Source organism: Rhinolophus hipposideros, assembly GCF_964194185.1.
Source record: "Rhinolophus hipposideros genome assembly, chromosome: 16".
Lineage (NCBI taxonomy): Eukaryota > Metazoa > Chordata > Mammalia > Chiroptera > Rhinolophidae > Rhinolophus > Rhinolophus hipposideros.
In genome coordinates, this window is record NC_138062.1 from 2825591 (window position 1) to 2846828 (window position 21238).

The 21238-nt window shown below is 43.0% G+C and overlaps 1 protein-coding gene across 5 annotated transcripts in view; it reads left to right on the forward strand.

Moving 5' to 3' along the window:
• LOC308508729 (bifunctional heparan sulfate N-deacetylase/N-sulfotransferase 3) overlaps positions 1-5667 on the forward strand; it is a 110560-nt gene extending 104893 nt beyond the window's left edge. For all 5 annotated transcript variants that reach the window (XM_081075938.1, XM_081075940.1, XM_081075939.1 and 2 more), the window contains 2 exons: positions 1238-1340; positions 2958-5667. In XM_081075938.1, coding sequence (XP_080932064.1) covers positions 1238-1340; positions 2958-3077 — 223 coding nt within the window. In that variant the 3' untranslated portion in view covers positions 3078-5667. The remainder of the gene's footprint in view (positions 1-1237; positions 1341-2957) is intronic.
• Positions 5668-21238: the final 15571 nt, after the last annotated feature.

Here is a 21238-nt window from a genome sequence, read left to right on the forward strand (position 1 = left end):
GTGGCGTATAATATATGGCCGCTTTGGAAAAGCAGTTTTGTAGTTTCTTAAAACTTAAACAGATGTTTACAAACACTCCGATTCCACTTCTAGGAATCTACCAAAGATAAATGAAATGCTAGGTCCACAAAGACTCGTTCAGAGCAGAATTCTTCACAATAACCCCAAACAGGAACCAATCCAAGTGTTCACCAACTTGTAAATGGAATAACAAAATTTGGCCAAAAAATAAAAATAGAAAAGGAAATGTCCACAAGGGACAGATTTAAAGAAGAAAGCAGATCAGGGTTTGCCCGGGACGTGAGGTGGCAGCAGGGACCAGGCACAGTGAGCGCTGAGGGAGTCTGGGATGGGGGAATGTTCTAAGTCTGGCTTGGGGTGACAGTTGTACGACTATATGAATTTGCTACGCGTCACCGAATCGTACACTTAGAATGGGTGAGATGCAAAGCATACCTCCAAACAGCTGTTAAAAATAAAATGTGACAAATACACCTTTCTTTTTCATTTATACTCAGTTACCATTTGGCGAATGATCCCAGAAAGCCATACACTACACCGAGTGCCATAAAATGGGAAGAGACCTACACTGCAGGTCATTAGGGGTTATAATGAAAGCTCAGATGAGAGTGAGGTGACGTCTTTGGTAAACGACAAGATAAATCTAGTGCTACTTTGGTTATAATTTTGCGGTGAAAATCCATATTTATTTACAGGTGCTGTTACTTTAATACAGAGCTCATGGCAAACTATGAACATGGCTCTGGAAATGGACTGTAGCTAAAGAATCTTACAATTAATTAGTTGTGGCACCAAAACCCTGTCTCTTCTACTACCTGTAATTGTATGGCACACGTACTGTGTAAATAAATCCACAGATATGGGTGGAGCCTGGCTTGTCTTTTGTAAATGCTACAAAGGGAAAGAATGGGCTTGAAATTTTTTAATTCTTTTCCTTCCAGATGAAGGAGGTAGGCTTATTAATTTCTATTAATAGGAGACCTTCTGCTGACAATTTTTCTATTAGGCACTTGGCACACTCACAAAGATGACAGACGGACTGGGAACTCAGAAGATGCCAGACGACTTTGTGCAAAGTGATATCGTCAAAAAATATGCCAGTTTCCCTGGTTACAGATTAATATCCAATTAAAAATATTCATGGTCGGGGTCATTAGAGCTTATAAATTGCTTAAAAAAATGCTTTTTTTGTTTTTTGTATTTTTAATGTTTTTAGGTTTGACTCTCATAAAGGTTTCTGGTGTCAGTTACTGGAAGAAGGTAAAACAAAATGCCTTGGAAAGAGCAAAGGAAGAAAATACCCCCCAATGGGTCCTGATGTAAGTCGAGAGCTTAACTTACAAACTAAATAAGGAAGATGCTAAATAATAATAGGTTTACTTTCTTAGAAAAGTGGTTAAAATCAAAAGTCAAGCTTTCTAAAAATGAAAAGTGACATTTGGATATCAATGCTTGTTTTGATCTTTCCAATGATCAAATGACCTGTTGGGCAAGAATAAAGGACAACAACAGGACTTTCCATTTTGAATCAGAACAAAGCAGGTAGTATTTCATTCAAAAAGAAAAATGATACATGCACAGAAATATTAGCACTAAGAACATTAACTGAAACCAAGGCAGGAAATGTCTCAACTGGAAATTGAAAATACTACTACAAGCCTTCTATTTGTGTTTCCCTAAGTCAGTCTGCGGTCGTGCAGAGGACCCCTCTGCATGATAACAATTACTGGTGTACTAAGCTTTGAACTGTTGACATGCGAGGTTTGAAAACGGTGCCCCAGGCCAGCGACTGAAGCAGCTGAGCTAGCCCTCAGTTCCAGGAGGTTCCATCCCAACCCCAAAGGCGTGGACAGTCGAGACGGATCCCGGAGACGCGGTGCTGGAGGCAGCTCGTGGGGGGCAGTCAGTTACCGCGTGGGAAATAGTGGGGGACAAGCAGGCTGGAGCTGCTGCACGCAGGGCTTCAGTCACAGAGAGGAACCATGCACAGGGAGACGTTCAGGGAGAGCACAGGCGGCCCTTCAGACACGCAGGCTCCACCCAAAGAGCGGGCCCCTCCGCTCCCCGGATTCCAGGTGTGGCTGCGGCCAGGGCGGCGCAGAACCAAGGGGCTCCGGGACGCGGTGTCTGGCGGACAGAACTGATGTCCCCCTTCCTGTGGCCTGAGCATGCCAGCTGGGTCCGTGGGCTGCGGGGGACCCGCCAGAGGGATGAGGTGGACGGACGCGTAAGGCAGACAGAGGCCGGGTTCTGCCTGATGGCAGCGGCGCTGAGCGCAGAGGTCCGGTGGGTAGGAGCGCTGCCCGCGTCCGTCACAGGAAATGATGGGTACGAGATGAGGCTTTTTTCTGTGGCATTTAAAATGAGTACCACATATGGCATTGGAAAGCATAGCACAAGGAAATAAATAAAAACTTTTTAAAAGTTCAACTCAACGAAAACTCTAGCCTAGTACAAAGTGGGGAGACACGACCACAGACGTAGAAACCCCCCCTTAGCATCCCTGACCTCGGCTATCCAACTACGCAAACCCCACCGAGGGCCGCCGCACAACACAGCCCCTCCCGCTTCTGACAGTGTCAGTTATTAAAATACTTTGATTTACTGAAGGACAACCCACCCCCGGTAAGTCAGGACAGCGTGCACGGCATCCTTTTCCTTGCCTGGGGCGCAGAGCGCAGATACAGCGGGTTCCAGCCACCTGGTTCCCCTCCTGCCTCTGCAGGGTTCCCCACAGGAGCGAAAGCAGCGTGTGTGTGCAGGGCCTGCCGTTTGAAGGACAGTGTCTCTGTGTCTGTGTTTGTGCTGAGGACAGTCCACAGCGTGGCAGGAATCTCGGTGCAGGCGCTGCGCTCCACGCAGAGGTGCGCAGGGTCCGCGGAGGGTGTGACACACGTAACGCGCAGTGAAATGGGTTTTTCTCTCCCGCCCCTCAGAGCAGGGCCTTCCTGTCCACCTACTACCGCCAGCACAACGTGGAGCTCTCCCAGCTGCTGCACAGGCTGGGACAGCCCCTGCCGGCCTGGCTGAGGCACGAGCTGCAGAAAGTGACGTAGCGCTGGGACAACGTCTGGAGACGCCACACTCCAGGCAACACCCACCCTGCCAAAGCTTCCAGAAGCTACCAAAAGGCTGTTTGAAAATACACCTCTTCAAGTGAGAAAAGAAAGAACAAAGTTCCTTCCATGTGGATGATTAGGGGGAAAAGAAAGAAACACGACCCGCTGGCAGCCTGGGGCTCCGGCCTTTTTCTCAGCCACACTTGGGCCTGTGGGATTATCGTAGCCGACTGTGCGCTCCTGCGGGATTCCACAGCACCCAACACAGAGGCCAAACACAAATGCAGACCTGCGACACTTCACAGTAACATTTACACTTTCGTACATCAGCTGAGATCGTGTTTCTGTAGCTGTTTAGAGCGGTTTGTCTGTACAATGTTTTCTTATTCTTTGAGTCTATAAAGGGTCCTACAAAACACAAAGCAGCATAAACGTCACAAGGCAGCATAAAATAGCAAAGCCTTAACACTCATGAGAAATGCTTGCCGAAATATAAACCCACTGAAGTATCTAGAAAGAACTATAAATTACAATTTGTGCCAGTTCAGAATGGAAAAATTATGTATGAACTTTATCTGCACTAAAAAAAAATAACTGCTATAGCAAAAAAAAAGTGATTTTTCAAACACATAGTGTAGCGCATTTATGTAACATTTACTAACTCCTCTATTATAATGTAATTGTTATACTGCTGTAAAGCCATTGGATGGTAAATAGAAATACACTGAATATTCCAAGTCAGTAAATAACGTCAAGTGTACTGACTAAACCCTCTAAAAGGGAGAAATTGTATGGGTCTGAAGATGTATCGTTGACAACTTGTGTCCCCTTTCTTTGAGCTGTAAGTCTCCAGCAGTCTTCACTGCTTCTAGAGAAATGCTTGCATAGAATCTGAGTTATGTGTCATCTCCAGAAACAGATTGACTTTTAAATGTGAATAACTTTTTCTTCAACATTCCCCAGAACAAAACCTATTAAATGAAAATGAAGGACAGTTTCTCTAGATGATATGTTAAGCTATTTACATTTAAATTATAGAAAAACTACATTTTTCCAGATAGATCAAAATGAAATTGTATAATGTTGAGATTTATAACAAAAAACAAATTAACATATGATTGTTAATCCAAAATTTGCAATGATGCTTTTAATACAAGGCCGAGTCCCATTTTTTTAGAAAGTTGCATACATCACTCTCGTCGGAAGACAATAGAACATAGTTAAATTTATGGTTATCTACTAAATTAAATGGAAGTACAAAGACGAGCCAGGCATAGTTCTTAAAATATACTTACACTTAAATTACAAAAGATTATATGATTAACAACATACTCAAAAATGAAAAGAATGTCATACTTATTTCCCTGTGTTTACATTTACTTAATTTTTAAATGTACTCTACAGATAAAAAACTTAAACAGTAAATAAATTCCCTGATATGTTTATACAAGTATAAACCTTTATAAAATGTTATTGAAAGTATAATTAGGAAAAAAAAAGATATGCAAGGAAAATCTAAAGCCCAACTATTTGCATTGTGGTTATGTGTGAAACTATATCAATCGTTCACTGATTATAAAACAAATTTTGACTTCCTTCCAGTTACTATAAATTTTAAAAATTACACTATAATTATTAATTAAATTGTTTTTAAAGTTGCATGTACCCAAATGACACACAAATTTTTAAACAAACAAGCTGTTGGCAGAAAGAATTGGAGAAAGAACCAATTTTTAAGACTCCTACCTGTAAAAGCAAAATCAAAGTCATGTGGATAAATCTGGAAAATTCAGTTTCCATGCTTACTGCTGCCTTTCTTGAAGCAGCACATGCTCAACTTGCGAGGAAAATGAATGTAGTGATTTTAAGAAAAGTGGCTTAAGAGGGTCAAACACAGTGGGAATCAACCCCAATGATATCATGTTTTCATTTTGACAGTGTTTCTACTGATAAAAGGAGAAAAAAGAAAAATAAAGAAACAACGTTTATGTTTTAATGATGAGATGTGCATTTAAACTTCTAAACAAAAATGCCAATGGCATGATTTTGTCTAGGTAAACTGAGTTAACTGACCAGCTCACCCTTTAAGATAAATACGAAAATCATAGTGGATCTTGTATATTAAAGGAGAGAAAAGGGAGAGATTATACCAAAATTTACTCATTCCTGGTACAGGGATCATGCTACCTAGAGCCCCAAACCTTTGAGAGGGTTTTGGACGACCACTCAATGTATCTCAGAGGCAACATCAAATTCTAGACGATTATATATACTCGCTACATTGTATACTCCAGCTGGTTATTATGCTATTCTGGAAGTAACAAAAACACACATGAGAGAAGAATGTGAGATAATGTGATATAAAACTAGCTTTGTATAGAATTTCTTTTTCATTGCTTAAAATATGAAACTTCCTCAGGAAGAAATGAAATGGGTATTTCAGTGTTTATAGCTATAATATTCATGTCATTCACATTGAATGAAAATTACTAGAAACAGTTTTTCGTCTGAGTTTTTTAAAATAAAAAACCTGGATCTAATTCTGATAGGAGCATGGTACCTCATATGTACAACAATAAACTGTGATAAGAAAATGAAGAGTTTGGACCTGGTGCTTTTAGGAAATAAGTAGGCATTTGCTTGTGTTTGCCTAGGACAGAGTGGAGGGTGGTTATGGAACATATTTGCCACTAATAGGACTCAAAATGGAGAGATGCATGGAAAACTTCCAAGGAGGCCGTAAGTATGTTTATTTTTAATATTACAACATTTCAAAGATCCTTCTAATCAGTTGTTAGTTCTAACAGATGTAAAGCAGCTCCTAGTCACTTGTGGGACCCTCAAGTACAAGAAGAGAACCACAGCTGTTCCTTAACAGACTCGAGGGCCTGCGTGATCATAGCTCTTCTTACTCCCACTGCTCTGCTTTGCTCCCCACAAATGGGCTCCTCTCTTTAGAGCTTGAAAAAGCGTTACTCTCTTTTATAAAAATCGAGCAAAACAATCTCTCGAAAAAGAAGTTTGGAGGAGTGAGACACGTATCTACATCTTCCATGAACTTTCCTTTCTCTCTTCTAGTCCCTCTTTTCTAGACATCAGATTTCTCAGGTTGCAGCCCTGCTATGGTTATATAAACCTTTAAAAAATGTCTACGTGCTCCAAGTAACTCCGGACAGGCTGGTCTCTCACGCAGAGTTCTCCAACCTGGAAGACGCCTGACCCCCAATTTTCTATCTAAATATGCCATTTTATGTCCCATTGAACTGGTGAGTGGTTAATAAACCAACCCCAGTAATGTTACTGGTTATAATGACTTATCATCTAATACTTTCCAGAGATGTCAGCACTGCCTGAAGGCTCACTAGTGGGGAGGCACAGAACCGCTCGAGTATTTTAGTTCGGAGAGATTTCGCTCATTTCAAATCCTACTCAATAGCTGAGTTCTGCACTGCCAAAGCTGCCTCTTCCAGCCCTCCTTCCAGCCCTCTTCCAGTTCCTTCTTCCAGCCCTCCCCACCCCATGCACGCACACCCATCTCCAAACAGCTGGTAGTCTGGAAAAGAGCAATGAATACTTGTGGTGGATAATTCTTAAATTCTTTGTGTTGGCTTGAAATGTTTACTGTCTCTTCACTTACTTTACAAAGAGCAGACTAAATTTCATAGGGTTAGGCCGTGAATGTTACCTGTGAGGATAAAAACTAAAGACACAGGGTGGCACTGATGCCATTCCCAAGGCGCCTCTTTGAGTAGGTCTCTCACCTGTGGCCAAGCAGGCCTGACCGAATCTGGGGGCTCCTTCTCCCATCCGGTGCTACTGCGGGTTCCTACCGCTTATTGTCCTCTATTTGTTGTCAGTAAGAGTTCTCTACATAGTCTGCGCTCTTCACTACTGCCACAAAGGATTTGCTCACTTATTTATGAGTGTATAAAATTTATTTTTTAACATCCCCTGGCACCATCTTCCATTCATCCTACAGCTATCTTAATATTAGAGGTTTTATCATTTCTCAGTCTATTCCCCAAAGTTACAAACACAAAAATTAATAAATCACTGACATCGGATCCAGCTATATTTTCACCATCGCCTTCAGAGCAGCCCTTAGAGAAAGAAGAATCACGAATAATGTCAGTAAGGATTTTAAAAAGACATTCACTTGCCAGATTCAGGTCAAATGTTTCATTTGCCTTGCAATCCCTTTCAAGGAAGTCAAAGCAAATTTCACAAATTAAATACTCATGGCATAAAGTCTCCATGATATTGTTAAAAAGAATGTATTCACCCACATTGAATCATACAGAAAACTGAACTGAACTGAATGAAATGGGATGCATTTCCAAAGAATCTGTGACAAATCTTACATAAAACGCTCCAGCAAGCTGTTTGTCAGTTATGAGGGAATAAATTAGGTGCAGGAAACGCCTTCTGTCTACTTTCTAATGCCAAGCTGCTCTATTTCAAATCAATAACTGAAATGGAAACCAGATCTTGCTCTTAAATATTATGCATAATTTATACAATTGGACCGGAGGAGACTGGTCTTCTTTTCTCTATTTGGTAAATAATATTCTGAATCTGATTTTTTTTCAGTTTCAACTACTTTATACAGAAATGCAAGCTCAAAATGCTTTGTACTCCTAGGGTTTTAGTGTATATTTTCAGAACTTTATGTCCTTCAAAGCAATCGAAACTTTTAAAGGCCCACAAAACATATGCCAACAAAAAATAAAGCTTATTTCACATTCAAATGAATAAAGTGACAGACTAATAAGAAGTTAAAGATGATCATTTTAAAAACAATAAAAAGCTATGAGAACATAGTAATACATTCTTACTCCCTTCTTTGATCAGCTTGATAAAACCATGTTGTTTATATCCCATTAGTTACAGGCATGCCCTCAGTCCGAGCGGGATAATAAAGAGGACAGGTTGGCCTACAGCCCAATATCTGTTCTTCACTAAATAACACTGGTAGGTCACTTTTCTTTGGGGGCCTCAATTTCCCCATCTGTCAACAACAAAAGTCAAATGTGACCGCAGGTGAGAGATTTTCCCCTTTTATCATCTGTTCTTACAGCATTTGACTCGCCCCATCTCACACATTCTGCCACCTGGCAGGACCAGCCATGTGGTGATGATTCTGGAAGCAGAAATTGGGCCTGAGTAGCTCACCCTCTCCTCCCTCACAGCTCTCTGAAGAACACTCTAGCCTGCTTTTGGCCAGTGGTAAACTCAGCAGAAATCTATGCTTAAGTGCATTATGTAAAGCCACAAACATAACAAAATGAGCTAGAAACAAAAATATAAATATATGCTCAAAACTTAAAAAGACAAGCAAGGGTATAAATGAGGAACAATAGTATAAATTAACTAAATGTCTCGCCATTTGGGTGGGGAGCCGAAGGACGCTGCTCCAGTGAGAAACCCAAAGTCAAAGTGAAAGATAACTGGAATTACAGACATCATCAACACCACTGGGACAGACTTACCTTTGATAAACGGGACTAGAATGCCAGGCCAGACAGAAATATTTGAACTTTCATTTCCAAGTGCATACACTACTTTTACCACACTGCCACCAGCAAAGATCTATCATTTAATATAAATTATAATTTTATAGGACTTGTATCTGCTACCAGGAGCTTAACAGGGGTCTAATATTTAAGGACTCTTTCTGATGAGATTGATGGTAACATTACCAAATATGATTTTCTGATATTATATAATAAAATGTGTCAACATTTGAAACATCTGGGTAACTCAGTGAACCCATATTTTCCAAATGACCCAAGCATGAAGTTACAAAATAACTAGATGTGGTTCAGTCATTATAATGGTAAAAGACCCATTCTTAGGGCAAGGTAAAATAATAGTGTTTAATATAGCAGAATGTGAAAAGTTCATTGATTTGATTTCAGATTCCACAATACAAATACCATTTAAGAAAACACCACTTGTCAAGTTTTAGTGTAATATCAAAGAAAAATATCTAGTTATCTGAAAAGGCCATAAATATACACCTCTCCTTCACAAATATATTATTTGTGTGAGGTTAGATTTTCTTCATATAATTCAACAAAAACAACATATCATAGTGATTGAACACAAAAATAGATATGAGAATCCAGCTGTCTTCTACTAAATCAAACATTAATGAAATTCGCAAAAAGGTAAGACAGTGCCACTCGTCTCACTAATGTTTCATTTTGTTTTGGAAAACAATTATTTTTCATTAAAACTACATTAATGATGGGTTTGCTCTTATTTTTTTAATTAATTAATATTTTCTAATTCCTTAATTTAAATTTCTAATGCAGTAAATATTAATAGATATAACCCTTATAAACAAAGGCCCTTAGGGGCCTCAATAATTTTTTTTTTAAATGTAAAGATATCCAGAGACCAGAAAGTGGGAGAGCCACTGGCATAGGAGTTGGAAGTAATTTAAGCACCAAAAGCCAAGGCTTAGCCATCAACAGTGGCGCAGAAGAACACATAAAGTTCCCATTTTCCATGGAAACTGCCAAGGCCACTGAGAACAGGCCTTTAGATCCAAAGGGACCGGGCGGCTGGGACCAGGACACTAGTGACCTGCACAGACGACCGTAGGCACAGGCCCCAGACCACGGAAGGCAGAGGCCACTTACCAGGTGGGGAGAGGGTCATCCAACGGCAGCAGAGGACAGATGATGGCTGGGGCCCCGATGGTGTCCTCTCACCTTACGTTCACTGTCATGACCACCTTGGGAAGAAAGGGAGACAAGAAGCCTGAATTTGACTGGATTTTCCTAAAACAGACTGGAAACTCCCTAAAGTAATGAAACGTATATTGAATGGAGACAGCCATTGAAAACCTACTAAAGAAAGCTACATTTCTGCCCAGGTTGTAGATTATGGAACTTATACCCATGCTGCAAGCGCTACTTCCCAGTTCAATTGGCAACACTGGACACTCGTGGCAGAGAAGCACACGGTCCTGTCTGCGCTGCTTGGAGGGGCCGGGCAGGGAAGGGGTGGGCTTGGGCCTGCACACGGAGCACAGCCGCAGGTGTGGTCTTCCTCCAGAATTATCTGTCCCCCCTGTGGTGCGCACACCCTACTGACCCAGCCTGCTAGGATTTTGCCCTCTGTGTGGGCGCAGACTTAAATCACTCTCTGCGTTAGCACACCCCACGTCCAATCTGTCCAGAGTCCTGTGGGCTCTGTCTTCAGTCTATCCACACCGACCACTCCTCACTGACTCCACTGCAGCCGCCCTCTTCTGACATAGCATCACCTTTAGCCCAGCTTCCCTCCCTGTCCCCTACAACCTGTTGTCAACTCAACACGCAAAGCAACCTTTTTCCAAGTCAAGTCCCAGCACTCTTCTGTTAAAAACCCTGCAATTGCTCTCCTTCTCAGGAAGGGTACTGGGCCTTACAGGACCGTCATCTATGGCCCTCAAGATGTCAGCCTCTCTTATTCCCCCTTATTCTGCAACACTTGCCCTGGCTTCTTGCCAACGCCCTCAGAATCTCCTGCTGATGTTCCCCCAAAGGTCCACAGAACTAGCTCCTGCAACTTACTTGGGTCTGCGCTCAAATGTCATCTTTGTAAAAAGTCCAACGCCAACCACCTCATATAAAAATTCACCCTTCCCCCTCCCCTGCATTCCTCACCCCCAAGACCCTAAGACCCTGGCCTAATTTTTTACCACGGCACCTATAATCTAATAAGTAACTATATAATTTAATGATTGCATTACGTGTATCTGTTGTCTCCTACTCAAATAAGCTTCCTGAAGGCAGGTAACTGTCTGTTTTCTCCCATTGGTCTATCCCCACATTCACATGTTCAGTCTCTGACACACAATAGGTGCTCAATAAGTAGTTGTTGAATGAATGAATTCATTGAGTAATAAATAACTGGGGAAAAGGATAATAGCTTTAACATTGCATATTCTCTTATAGTTAAGTGTTAGAAAAAAGCATAAATTTTTTCAAATCAATACATTTGATTATCAAAGACATATATATGCTTCCCCAATCATGCAAAGAATTACAACTCTATGTCTTTCTTCTAAATAATGAGAAACGAATTCAGACTTTAAATAACAACAATTTCCTAACAAATAATTAAAATTAACAAAATGATTTTCAAATGTAAAACCAAAAAAAAAAAAAGAAAAAAACACAGAACAGCTCTAACCTTGATAGACTGTTTTCTGTTTGCCAAACTATTCTTATAAATTATCTTAACAACAATACCTAAAGGGGGATATTGCTAGATTCCTTTCACAGGTGAAGAAACAGTTTTGGAAAGAATAGATAACTTTCTCAAGGTCACACAAGAAGCAAAGGCAAAAATTTGAGATGTGAGGCCAGATTTCCATCCATATTACACCTCATTCTTTTTCCTTTGCACTATGACACCAATTAGAATGTGAACTCTGAGCCAGTCAGATGCACTGAGACCCCACACCCAACCTTGGGTTAACCACGTTTTTGCTCTGTGCTTCACTGTGCCCATCTGTTAAATGGAGATGATAACAATACATCCACAAACAACTGCCGTGAAGATGGAATGAGCTCATTAGTGAGCAGAGCAGCACTCAGTAGACATTAGCTGGTGAGGTCATTCTCACCTCCTGGAGGTGATAACAGGTAACTGTCCTTTTCAGATCCCTTTTCTCATTTCACACACTTTCCCTCCTTAGCCCTTCTCAGCCATTGTTGCCCAGTGCCTTAAAGAATGTTGAATATTCAAAAATTCTTATTGCTTTTGTCAAATTTACTGAATTCCAAGGATTCCTTTCAAGACTCTTCTGATTTCTAAGACATATTATCCATATACATAAATTATTATACAAATAAAAGGTTTTTTTAATTAGAGAAATATAAAAGTCATTTCTCTGGTTCTAATTCTACTTGGCTTCTATAAATTTACTTGCATAGAACTAAGAAATAAATGCTAGAACGTCTTATCAATTAAACTGGAGTAGTTTCGTAGATCATCTGAAGTCTTTTATTTTACTTGTTAAAAAGAAAGTTATTTCTAGATTCAGCTGAAGCTTAAATTTTTCAGAGAGCATTATATATTTAAGTCCCATCAGTTCTTTGAGGATCAAATAGAAAGTAATCAATACAGTCCTTATTGCCTCATGAAGATATAAACCTCTAATACTGAGTACCAAAACAGTGAAAATCTATTCCAATTATAAATATTGACCAGTAGAGATCAGTCCCAAAATTTGTCATAAAGTTTTCTCTGTGAAATGATTTCCATTATAAAATTTGAAATAAATTCTCAAAGGAGAAACAAAAAATAAAAAAAAAACCCTCAATTTAAAACTTTTGGCAAACACAGAGGTAAGATGTGCCCAAGGCCAAATATTTGTCATTTTTGCTTTAATATAACAATCTTGCGATTCACCTTTCCTTTTGAACACTGTGTATAATTTCCCAGATTTCTGTTTTTCACTTTTATCATCCCAGCTTTCCCGTTCAACAAACTTTCATTGCGTATATGGCATGTAGCAAGTCCCATCTAGGTAAGATGACTGTGATTACATCCTTGCCCTCTGGCAGAGATATTACATTCCTCCAACAGAATCACTGTCTGCTCTGATGCACTCTGCATTAACAAGTATCAAGCACTTCAGATAACAGGAAATGAATTAAATTCTATTAGATTAATGTAATATTTTTAAAAGCTATAAATCAAGTTTGAATATGAGAAAAAGGTCTGTGGTATTTCAATTTTAGTCTTAGAATCTCCATCTGGGGAAAGCTGTTCCCTTCTAGTAGAATCAAAGGTTTTCAATCTTCACTATGAATATTTATCATATAAAACTGGAGTCTGAAGGACAGGTTGGGAGAATCATCATATATTCTGACATTTGCATATATCCACATCGACACAACCACGCACAATAATCAATGATTGTATTTAATTTTAAACCTGTATGTAGGGTTTTAAACTCAGAACCCAATAATAGGGTAACAGAGCCACCTAGTGGATCATAAAAATTGGATGCTTCTAATTTTCTTTCCTTTGTTTTATATAAACATAAGCTTACCTTATCACTAATATAGATATCTAGAATCTCTCTAGAGAGTGGATCAAAGGAATTTTGAATCTGAGTACTAGAGTAAATCATGAAACATCTATAAATTATGTTATAAGGGAAAGTAAAGAAAAACAAATAGGGACTTTTCAGCAAATGGTCATTAAAATTTCAATTATTTGAATATGTCCAGTTTAAAAGAATTAGATATTTTACAAAAATTAGTCTGTAAGTCCTCCAAAACAGTACTAATTGCTTTCTTTTCAATGTCATATATTGCTATATTAAGTATTAAATAAACAATCTTTTGCATAAAGGATGTGAGCCAAAAACAAACAAACAAAAAACAGCCTCACTAGTAAATAGATTAAATCAATGGTAAAGGATCACAAGCCATCTGAGAAGGAAAGATAGAAAAAGTCAAGCTTTTGTGATGTTCAATATTTAATGAATATGAGTGCAACATCTCACCAACATGCATCTCTACAACCAAGTCACGCCATCACTCTGAGGTGATGCAGGCCAACTGAAGGCCACAGGATACCTGGGCAGCTCCACAATGCACCATGCCAATCCCTACAACGCTCACGTGCTGCTTGGAAACTTCCCAGTAAATATGGAGGAAACTTCCATATGAAGTAAACCTCCCAGATATTTTATGGAGTCACTTCCTGTAGTACGCCATTCCAAAACTTCTTTCACCACCTCACCTCAGAGTTCACGAATCCTACGTACCGTTTGATGTCCCTCACTCCGCTCATGTGACCGTCCCTCCCTGTCTCATTTAGATTGCACAGCAAATCAGCACAAGCACACCCTTGCACACACACCCGCTTTACGTTCTCACTTTGTTTACTGTCTTGGCAAACCCCAACCTTAGTCCATTCCAACTCTGTCAGCTTTTCACCTGTGCAGCTGAGCTTGGTGTGGAGAAAACACACAATCATGTTAATTTTAAAATTTAAATGAATTTAAGTTCATTACAAGAACCCAAGTGGGCTCCTAAGATGGCCCGAGAATCCTACTACATCTCCTAGTCCATTCTCACTGTCTCCTAACTATATCATCTCCTCTCTCCTCAAATATTCAACACTCGCCCCCCCACATCCTCACTCTCAGTTGATGAACTTTCTATTACTCAACGGGGGCAAAGGAAAAAGTAGAAGAGAACATTGAAAGCATCACACCACTCACCCACCAGCCTCTGTACCCATCACTCCTGTTTCCATAGATGAACGACTTGGACCAGCTTAGGCCAAGGCCTCCTTTGTGCACAGATCCCACCTCATCCACCAGGGAATTCACAGAATCTCTCCTGCAGCATCAACTTTTCCATTTCTCCTGGGTCTTTCCCTCAGAATACCAACATGCTTCACATCCTCCCATGCTCCAAAATAATCCACGCTCGATCCCACATTGCTCTCCAGGTGCTGTCCCGTTTCTCTTCCTCTTTATACCTTCTCAAATGAGGTCTACAAATCCATGGTCTCCAGTTCTCCCCCCTTGTCCCTGGGACTGTTTTTGACAGGATTCCGAATGATCTGCATACTGGTAAATGCAGTGGTCACTTCTCAACGCCCATCTTAGTTGCATCACGAATAGCTGATCATGCCCTTATTTGAAAAACTTTCTCCTTTGCTTTCAGGATACACAGTCCACCAGACTTCCTCCTTACCTCCCTTCTCAATCTCCTTTGCTGTTTCCCGATATTTTTCCTGATAGGTAAATGTTGACATGCCCAAGGGCTCAGTCTTGGATCCTGTTTGGCTATCTATCCTTTGTCCCATGGTACGAACATTCAATCCCATGGCTCTAAGTGTCTTCTAATTTGACAGCTGCCATATTTGTTTCTCCAGCCCAGACCTCTTCCTGAAACCCAGTGCTTGTACATTGAACTCCCTCCTTGACCGTTCTGCGTGGATGGCTAACAGTGTCACTGTGTATGACACTGCTCCTGAGGGCTCATCCCCTCTGCCTACTCCTGCAGTCGCCCTCACCTCAGCACATAGCCAAAAACCTTGGAGCCATTTCCTCCCATATCCTATAGCTCTTTCTCTTATATCCTGTAGCCAATCTGTCATCAAATACTGACCATAGCAATGTATCCAGAACCAAACCATTTATTTCCTCTCTGGGGACCACTGAGCCAACACCATCCCCTTAGCTGTATCATTGCACTCACTGAACTGGTTTCCCAGCTCCAACCCTCCCGACCACTACTCTGGGGCTCTTCTCAACAGAGCTTTGGAAAAGCACATGTAAATCCCAGGTCAGATCTTGTCACTCCTCTACTCAGAACTCCCCAATGGCTGCTGAGCTTGCTCAAAACCAACCAACCAACCAACCAACCAACCAACCAACCAACCAACCCTAAAAACCATACAACGATAGGCCCTAGGTAGCCTACTACCTTTGTGACTCCACTTCCTACATGCTTATGCCACTCCAGCCAAACAGGTCTAATTTTTGTTCCTGGAACATTCCAAGTCTGAGTCATCGATTGCTGAATAAGAAATTATCCCAAAAGTGGCTGGCTGAAGACAGTAGCATGTCACACAGTCTGTAGCACACAAAGCCAGGTATGGCTTAGTGGGATTCTGTTTCAGGGTTTTACAGACACAATCAACAGCTGTGTGTCAGTTGTGTCAAGGCTTGACTGGTCACAGCTCCACCTCCAAGCTCACTTACCTGGCTGCTGAGAGGACCAGCTACCTCTGGGCCACTGGCCTGACATGGCGGCCTCAGCCCTCACAGGATGCTGACTACAGGCCTCTCCCACACGGCGACTGGCTTCATTAAGGCAGGCCAGTCAAAAAGGCAAGAGGAAGAACGGTAGCAAGACACAGTCAGAGTCCTTTATAACCCAATCTCACAAGTGGCATGGCATCACGTCGCCATTCCAGGGGAGGCGATCCCATGGGGGGGGAAGGGGTGTGCGGTGGGTTCACGGGGAGCCTTGGAGAAAGCTGTGCCACGCCAGGTGGGCACCGGTCAGGAGGCCCCGTGCTTGGGGCATCTCCTGGGTATCAGCATCGTCCTCTCCCTCACCTGCTCCAAGTCCGTGACCTAACATCACCTTCTCAGGGGGACCTTCCCCAAACACGCTTCAAATCACAACCCTTACCCCCCAAATACGTGCTTCTCATCCCTTCCTCACTGTATGTTTCTCCACAGCACTTACCGACTTGAACATACCATGTGCTTCATTTATCGTGGTCACTCTGTGTTTTGTCAGCTAGCTGAGCTGGTACCGCATGTCCACCTCCTTCCCTGAACAGCCCCGGGCATAGTGGGCCACGAGGGATGTTTTGCATGAGATGAGGTAGATGGAAGTGAAGCAGCAGCAGACTTCACACTGCGCGGGCAGTGCGGTGCATGAGGTGACTTGGCCGGCTGTGCAGGTGGCACTGAGGTGCTGGCTCACCTGCAGGTGTGGGGCAGCTCCCAGGTCTGTACCTTCTTCAGTGGCTGCCAGAGCTTCTCTTCCAGCTTCAGGCACGATGGGTCTGTGACGAAGGACCAGACCCTCCTGCCAATCACCTCCGTCACCAAAGATGGATCCTTGGGAGGAATCAGCGCACACTACAGTCCATTCTCATGAATTCCAGTTCATGCTTGCAGCTGCCAGTTTTCCCTGCTTCCCCCACTTCACTGGGATTTGACATTTCTATATATTATAAGCACACACACACTAAATCTCCTCGTAGTGCTGCTCGTCTGACAGAACTCTAATAGTCTCACTTGTTGTTTTCTGTCACTAAAATATAAGCTCTGTAAAAAATGTCATCTGTTTTGCTTACTGTTCTGCCCCAGCACTTAGAACAGGGCCTGGCATATAGTAGGAGCTCATTAAACATTTATTGATGAGCAACATAAGGCACAAAGAATAAATATTAAGGTTGGCAAAAGAGGGAAAAGATCGATATACACGGAAGTTGTAGAGAAAAGATTCCTGTAAAATACAAATAACTGAGATGGGTCTTAATGGATGGGTAGGACGAGTGGCACATATAGTCTGTGCTACGAAATAGCATCAACAAAATGAGGAACAAGCATGTGAGGTGTAACATGCATTGTACGCTGTCCAGGGATGAGGGATTGGACCTGATCATCATGGGGAAGCCATCACACTGTCTGTAGCAAGTGACTAAATGACAGAGAGAAAATGGTATTTCAGGAAATTCGTCTTTCAGGAATATACTCAGTTGATGGGAAAGGGGAATCAGAAAAGTAGGGAGACAGCTCAAACATACTTAGATAAAAATGACAATAAGGAAACGGCACATATAACACTAACTGTAAAAAAAGATTATAGGACAGCATGTTTAGAAATCCTGATTGCTGCTCGTTGGTACTTCTGATCCTCGTCCTTCGAAGCACATAGTAGGGCTCCATTCCCCACCCTTTCGGAGTTATGTGTGGCCACACAGCTTGCCTTTTGGTCCATGAACTATGAGGCGATGTGACGAATATCACTTCAGAATGGAAGTCTTTCAGCGCACATGTGGCTCCCTGCCTCCCCTTGTCCCTTCATGCTTCTTGAAACATTCCAGACGATGAAGGCCTCAGTAGTGAGTCTCTAAAATGGACAAGGGCACGACAAGCAGCAGACCTTTGTTGTTTTCAGCCAGAAAGATTTTGGACTCCTTGTAACTGCAACACTGCCTCACCCGTTCTGAAGGTGGCAGTTTGAACTTACATCGACAAATTTTTATATCCCGCTCTTTAAGAGATGGAGTTGAATTTCCTTCCCTTTATGGTGAGTGGGAATTAATAAGTTGCGTCTAACAAGCAATGGTGTGTAACTTCTCAGAGCAGGTCATCGGAAGCTTTGGGACTTCCTCTCCTGGGTGACCCTGGGGGAAGCCAGCTGTCATAGCAGGACACTGAGGCAGCCGGTGGAGATCCCCGTGCTGGGGGTGGAGGCCTCCTGCCCACAAGCAGCACCACCTTGTGGCGCTGTGAGTGAGCCAGCCGGGACAGGATGGCACGGCCCGCCCACGCCCCCACTACCACCTCAGGAGATGCACTGAGGCACTCAGCCGCCCTTGGATGCCTAATCCTCAAGAAGTATGCGAGGTAGTCAATGTGTGTGGTTTCAGTGCACTACGCTTTGTGCTAATTTGATACACAGCAATAGATAACTAACACACTAATGCAGAAACACACTAAAACTTGACCCTGGAGGATGGGGAGAAACCAAAGCTAAGCCCAGGCTTTGTGCTCTACATTGGTTGTGATCTCACTGACTGTAAGTCACTCACGTCCCCTGTAGTTTTGAGGCAAGGCCGGATCTGCTCAATAAGCATTTGCTGCAGTCTTGTAAATCTTTAACAACTGAACAGTGTTCAGAACTAAAAAGAATATTCCAGAACACACAGGAAAGAACTCTCCATTCTTCCCTTCTCGACACTATACTTTGATCACAATTTTCTCAGCAGCACCACATTGCAGTACACACCAACTACAAGTTTAGGCTCCCTAAGTATTTTTAACATGAAAGAAAGCCCACAGGCAATTTTCTGACTATATTTTCTCCCATTCTTCTCAACATGCATGAGAGATGTACAGTTGATTTTATTTCTCTGATAAATACGATTGTTTCTACACTGAAAGCACAAAAGGAAAAAGGAAATAGAGTAGGGAGTAGCATAGTTGAAGAATAGGTATTGTATAACAAAAAGTTTCAGTTCATGTATGAAATGCAGAATTGAATTATTGTCCAGCCATCATTTTATCAGTGCTAACAGCTTCACCTTGCATTCTACATTTAAAATCCTCACGCCAACCTTTATTTACAATCAATTGTTAATTCTTCTATTATCACATTCTCTCTCCTGAGTATTCTAAGTCTCAAAGACCTGGCTTACCAGTGTCTAAATTCATTAGATTTGATCTCAAGTTCCCACAAATTTATTGCCATCTTAGCCACAAATTTCATACTAACAGTAGATTGAAAACATCACTAGAGCACCACTTGGTCTTAAAACAAAAATATAATAAACTGCAAAATTATGATTTCTTTTTTATTAATCTTTATTGTAAAACAGTTTTAGACGTGCAGAAAACTTGGAAAGCAAGCTCACAGACAGAGAACAGACTGGTGGTTGGAGGTGCTGTGGGGGAGAAATGGTTGAAGGTAGTCCAAAGGCACAAACTTCCAGTTAGAAAATAAATAAGTCCTGTGGATGTAATGTACAGCATGGTGAGTATAGTTAATAATACTGTATTGCATATTTGAAAGTTGCTAAGAGAGTAAATCTTGAAAGTTCTCTTACGGGAAAAAAATGCAAACATGTATGGGGACTGAAGTTAACATTTTATTGTGATTATTTGACACATAAAATATTGAATCAACATAAAATATTGAATTATTATTCTCTCTCTCTCTCTCTCTCTCTCTCTCTCCTTCATTGGTATTTTAACCCCTTAACCTAATGGAAACTTTCCTTTAAAAATCTTCAGTAAATCTTACAGTTTAGCGTAAGTTGATGGTGTCGTGGGCTGGATATGTTACCCCCCCTCCAAGCTCATTTGTTGAAGTCCTAACCCCCCCGTGCCTCAGAACATGGCTGTACTCAGGGAGAAGGTCTTTAAAGAAGTAATTAAGATTCTATGAGGTTATCAGGACAGGACCTAATGCAGTGGGGGTTAGGGATGGGGAGAAGGGGAAGGGGTTAGAAAGCACAAATTGGTGGTCATGACATAGTCACAGGGATATGAAATAGTGTGGGGAATGTAATGCACAATGTTGTAAAGATCACGTAGGGTGCCAGAGGGGCACTGGACTTATCAGGGGGGCCACTTCATAGACTGTGTGGATGCCTGACCCCTGCGCTGCGCACCTGAAGCTGAATAATACTGTATGTCAACTAGAATTATATACATATATATAGTCACAAGATGTGGAGTACAGCACAAAGAAGATAGTGGTACAGTAACAGCTATATACGATGTCAGAGGGGTAATATATTGGGGGGGGTTATCACTGCGCGAGGGCTTAAATGTCCGGTGCATTGCTGTGTGCACCTGAGAGAGAGAGAGGGAGGGAGACGACAGGAACGAACAGCGAGAAGAGGGCCACCTCCGGGCCGACGAGGGTCTGGAACAATCCCGGGGACCCCCTGGGTCACACCTCCTGATTGCAGAACTGGGAGAAAGTAAGTTCCTGCTGTGTAAGCGACCCAGTCTGTGCCATTTGGTTATGACAGCCCTAGCAACACACGCGTGGTGAGAGACGCTACACAAATTATCACTTGGCAAAGCCCCGCGCCGTGATTTGGTTAAAGCCCGGGAACAGTCCTTCCCGTTCACCAGCCGGGCGGGGCGAGGCGGAGCGCGGGGCGGTAGGACGCGTGACACGCGGCGGGCCCAGACCCGCGGAGCTCGCCCGGAGGACCGCGCGTCCCCAGAGCGCGCGACACCACCGCAGCGAGTGCCCTGTCCCCCGGGGTCCGCGGCGCGTCCGAAGCTCCCGCGCGCCGCACCGCCTTCAGCACACCTGGCACCCTCCTGCCCGCAAGGCCCCTCAGGCACATCCCGCCGTGTCACACGGAGGAAAACGGGGGGCAAATGCACTGACCCTGCACGGGCACCGGGCAGGGCGGCACGTGATCCCGCTCCCCGCCGGGCCCCGCCGCCCTGTGTCGCCCGCGTTGGCAAACCCGGTGGCCAGGCCCTCAGGGAGCAGAGCAAACGCTCCTGACACGAGACCCCACGGGGCAAACAGCACACCGCCCGCCTGCGGAGCACGGACACCTGCGCGGCGGCCACAGCGACGCCGTGGGCACCGGCGCCCGCGGGGACAAAACGCAGCCAGGTCCGCAGACGGGACCTACCAAAGCTCGGGGAGCGGGACGCCGGAACCTGGCGTCTCCGGAAACGCTGTGCTCCTGACGTAACTAGCCTGACTCAAACGCCAACAGCACAACGTCCCCACCTCCGCAGTCAGCGGCGCTCCGAGCGTCAGGACCGTCCGCTCTCGCGAGCGCGTTTTGGCTCCCCGCTGTGCGCACGCGCCCTAGCCGGAGGCCACGTGAGCTGCCGACGGCGGGAGGACGAGGCGAGGGCTGTGGTGACGGAGCTGGGCCAATGGAGGGTGTGGCCAACGGGA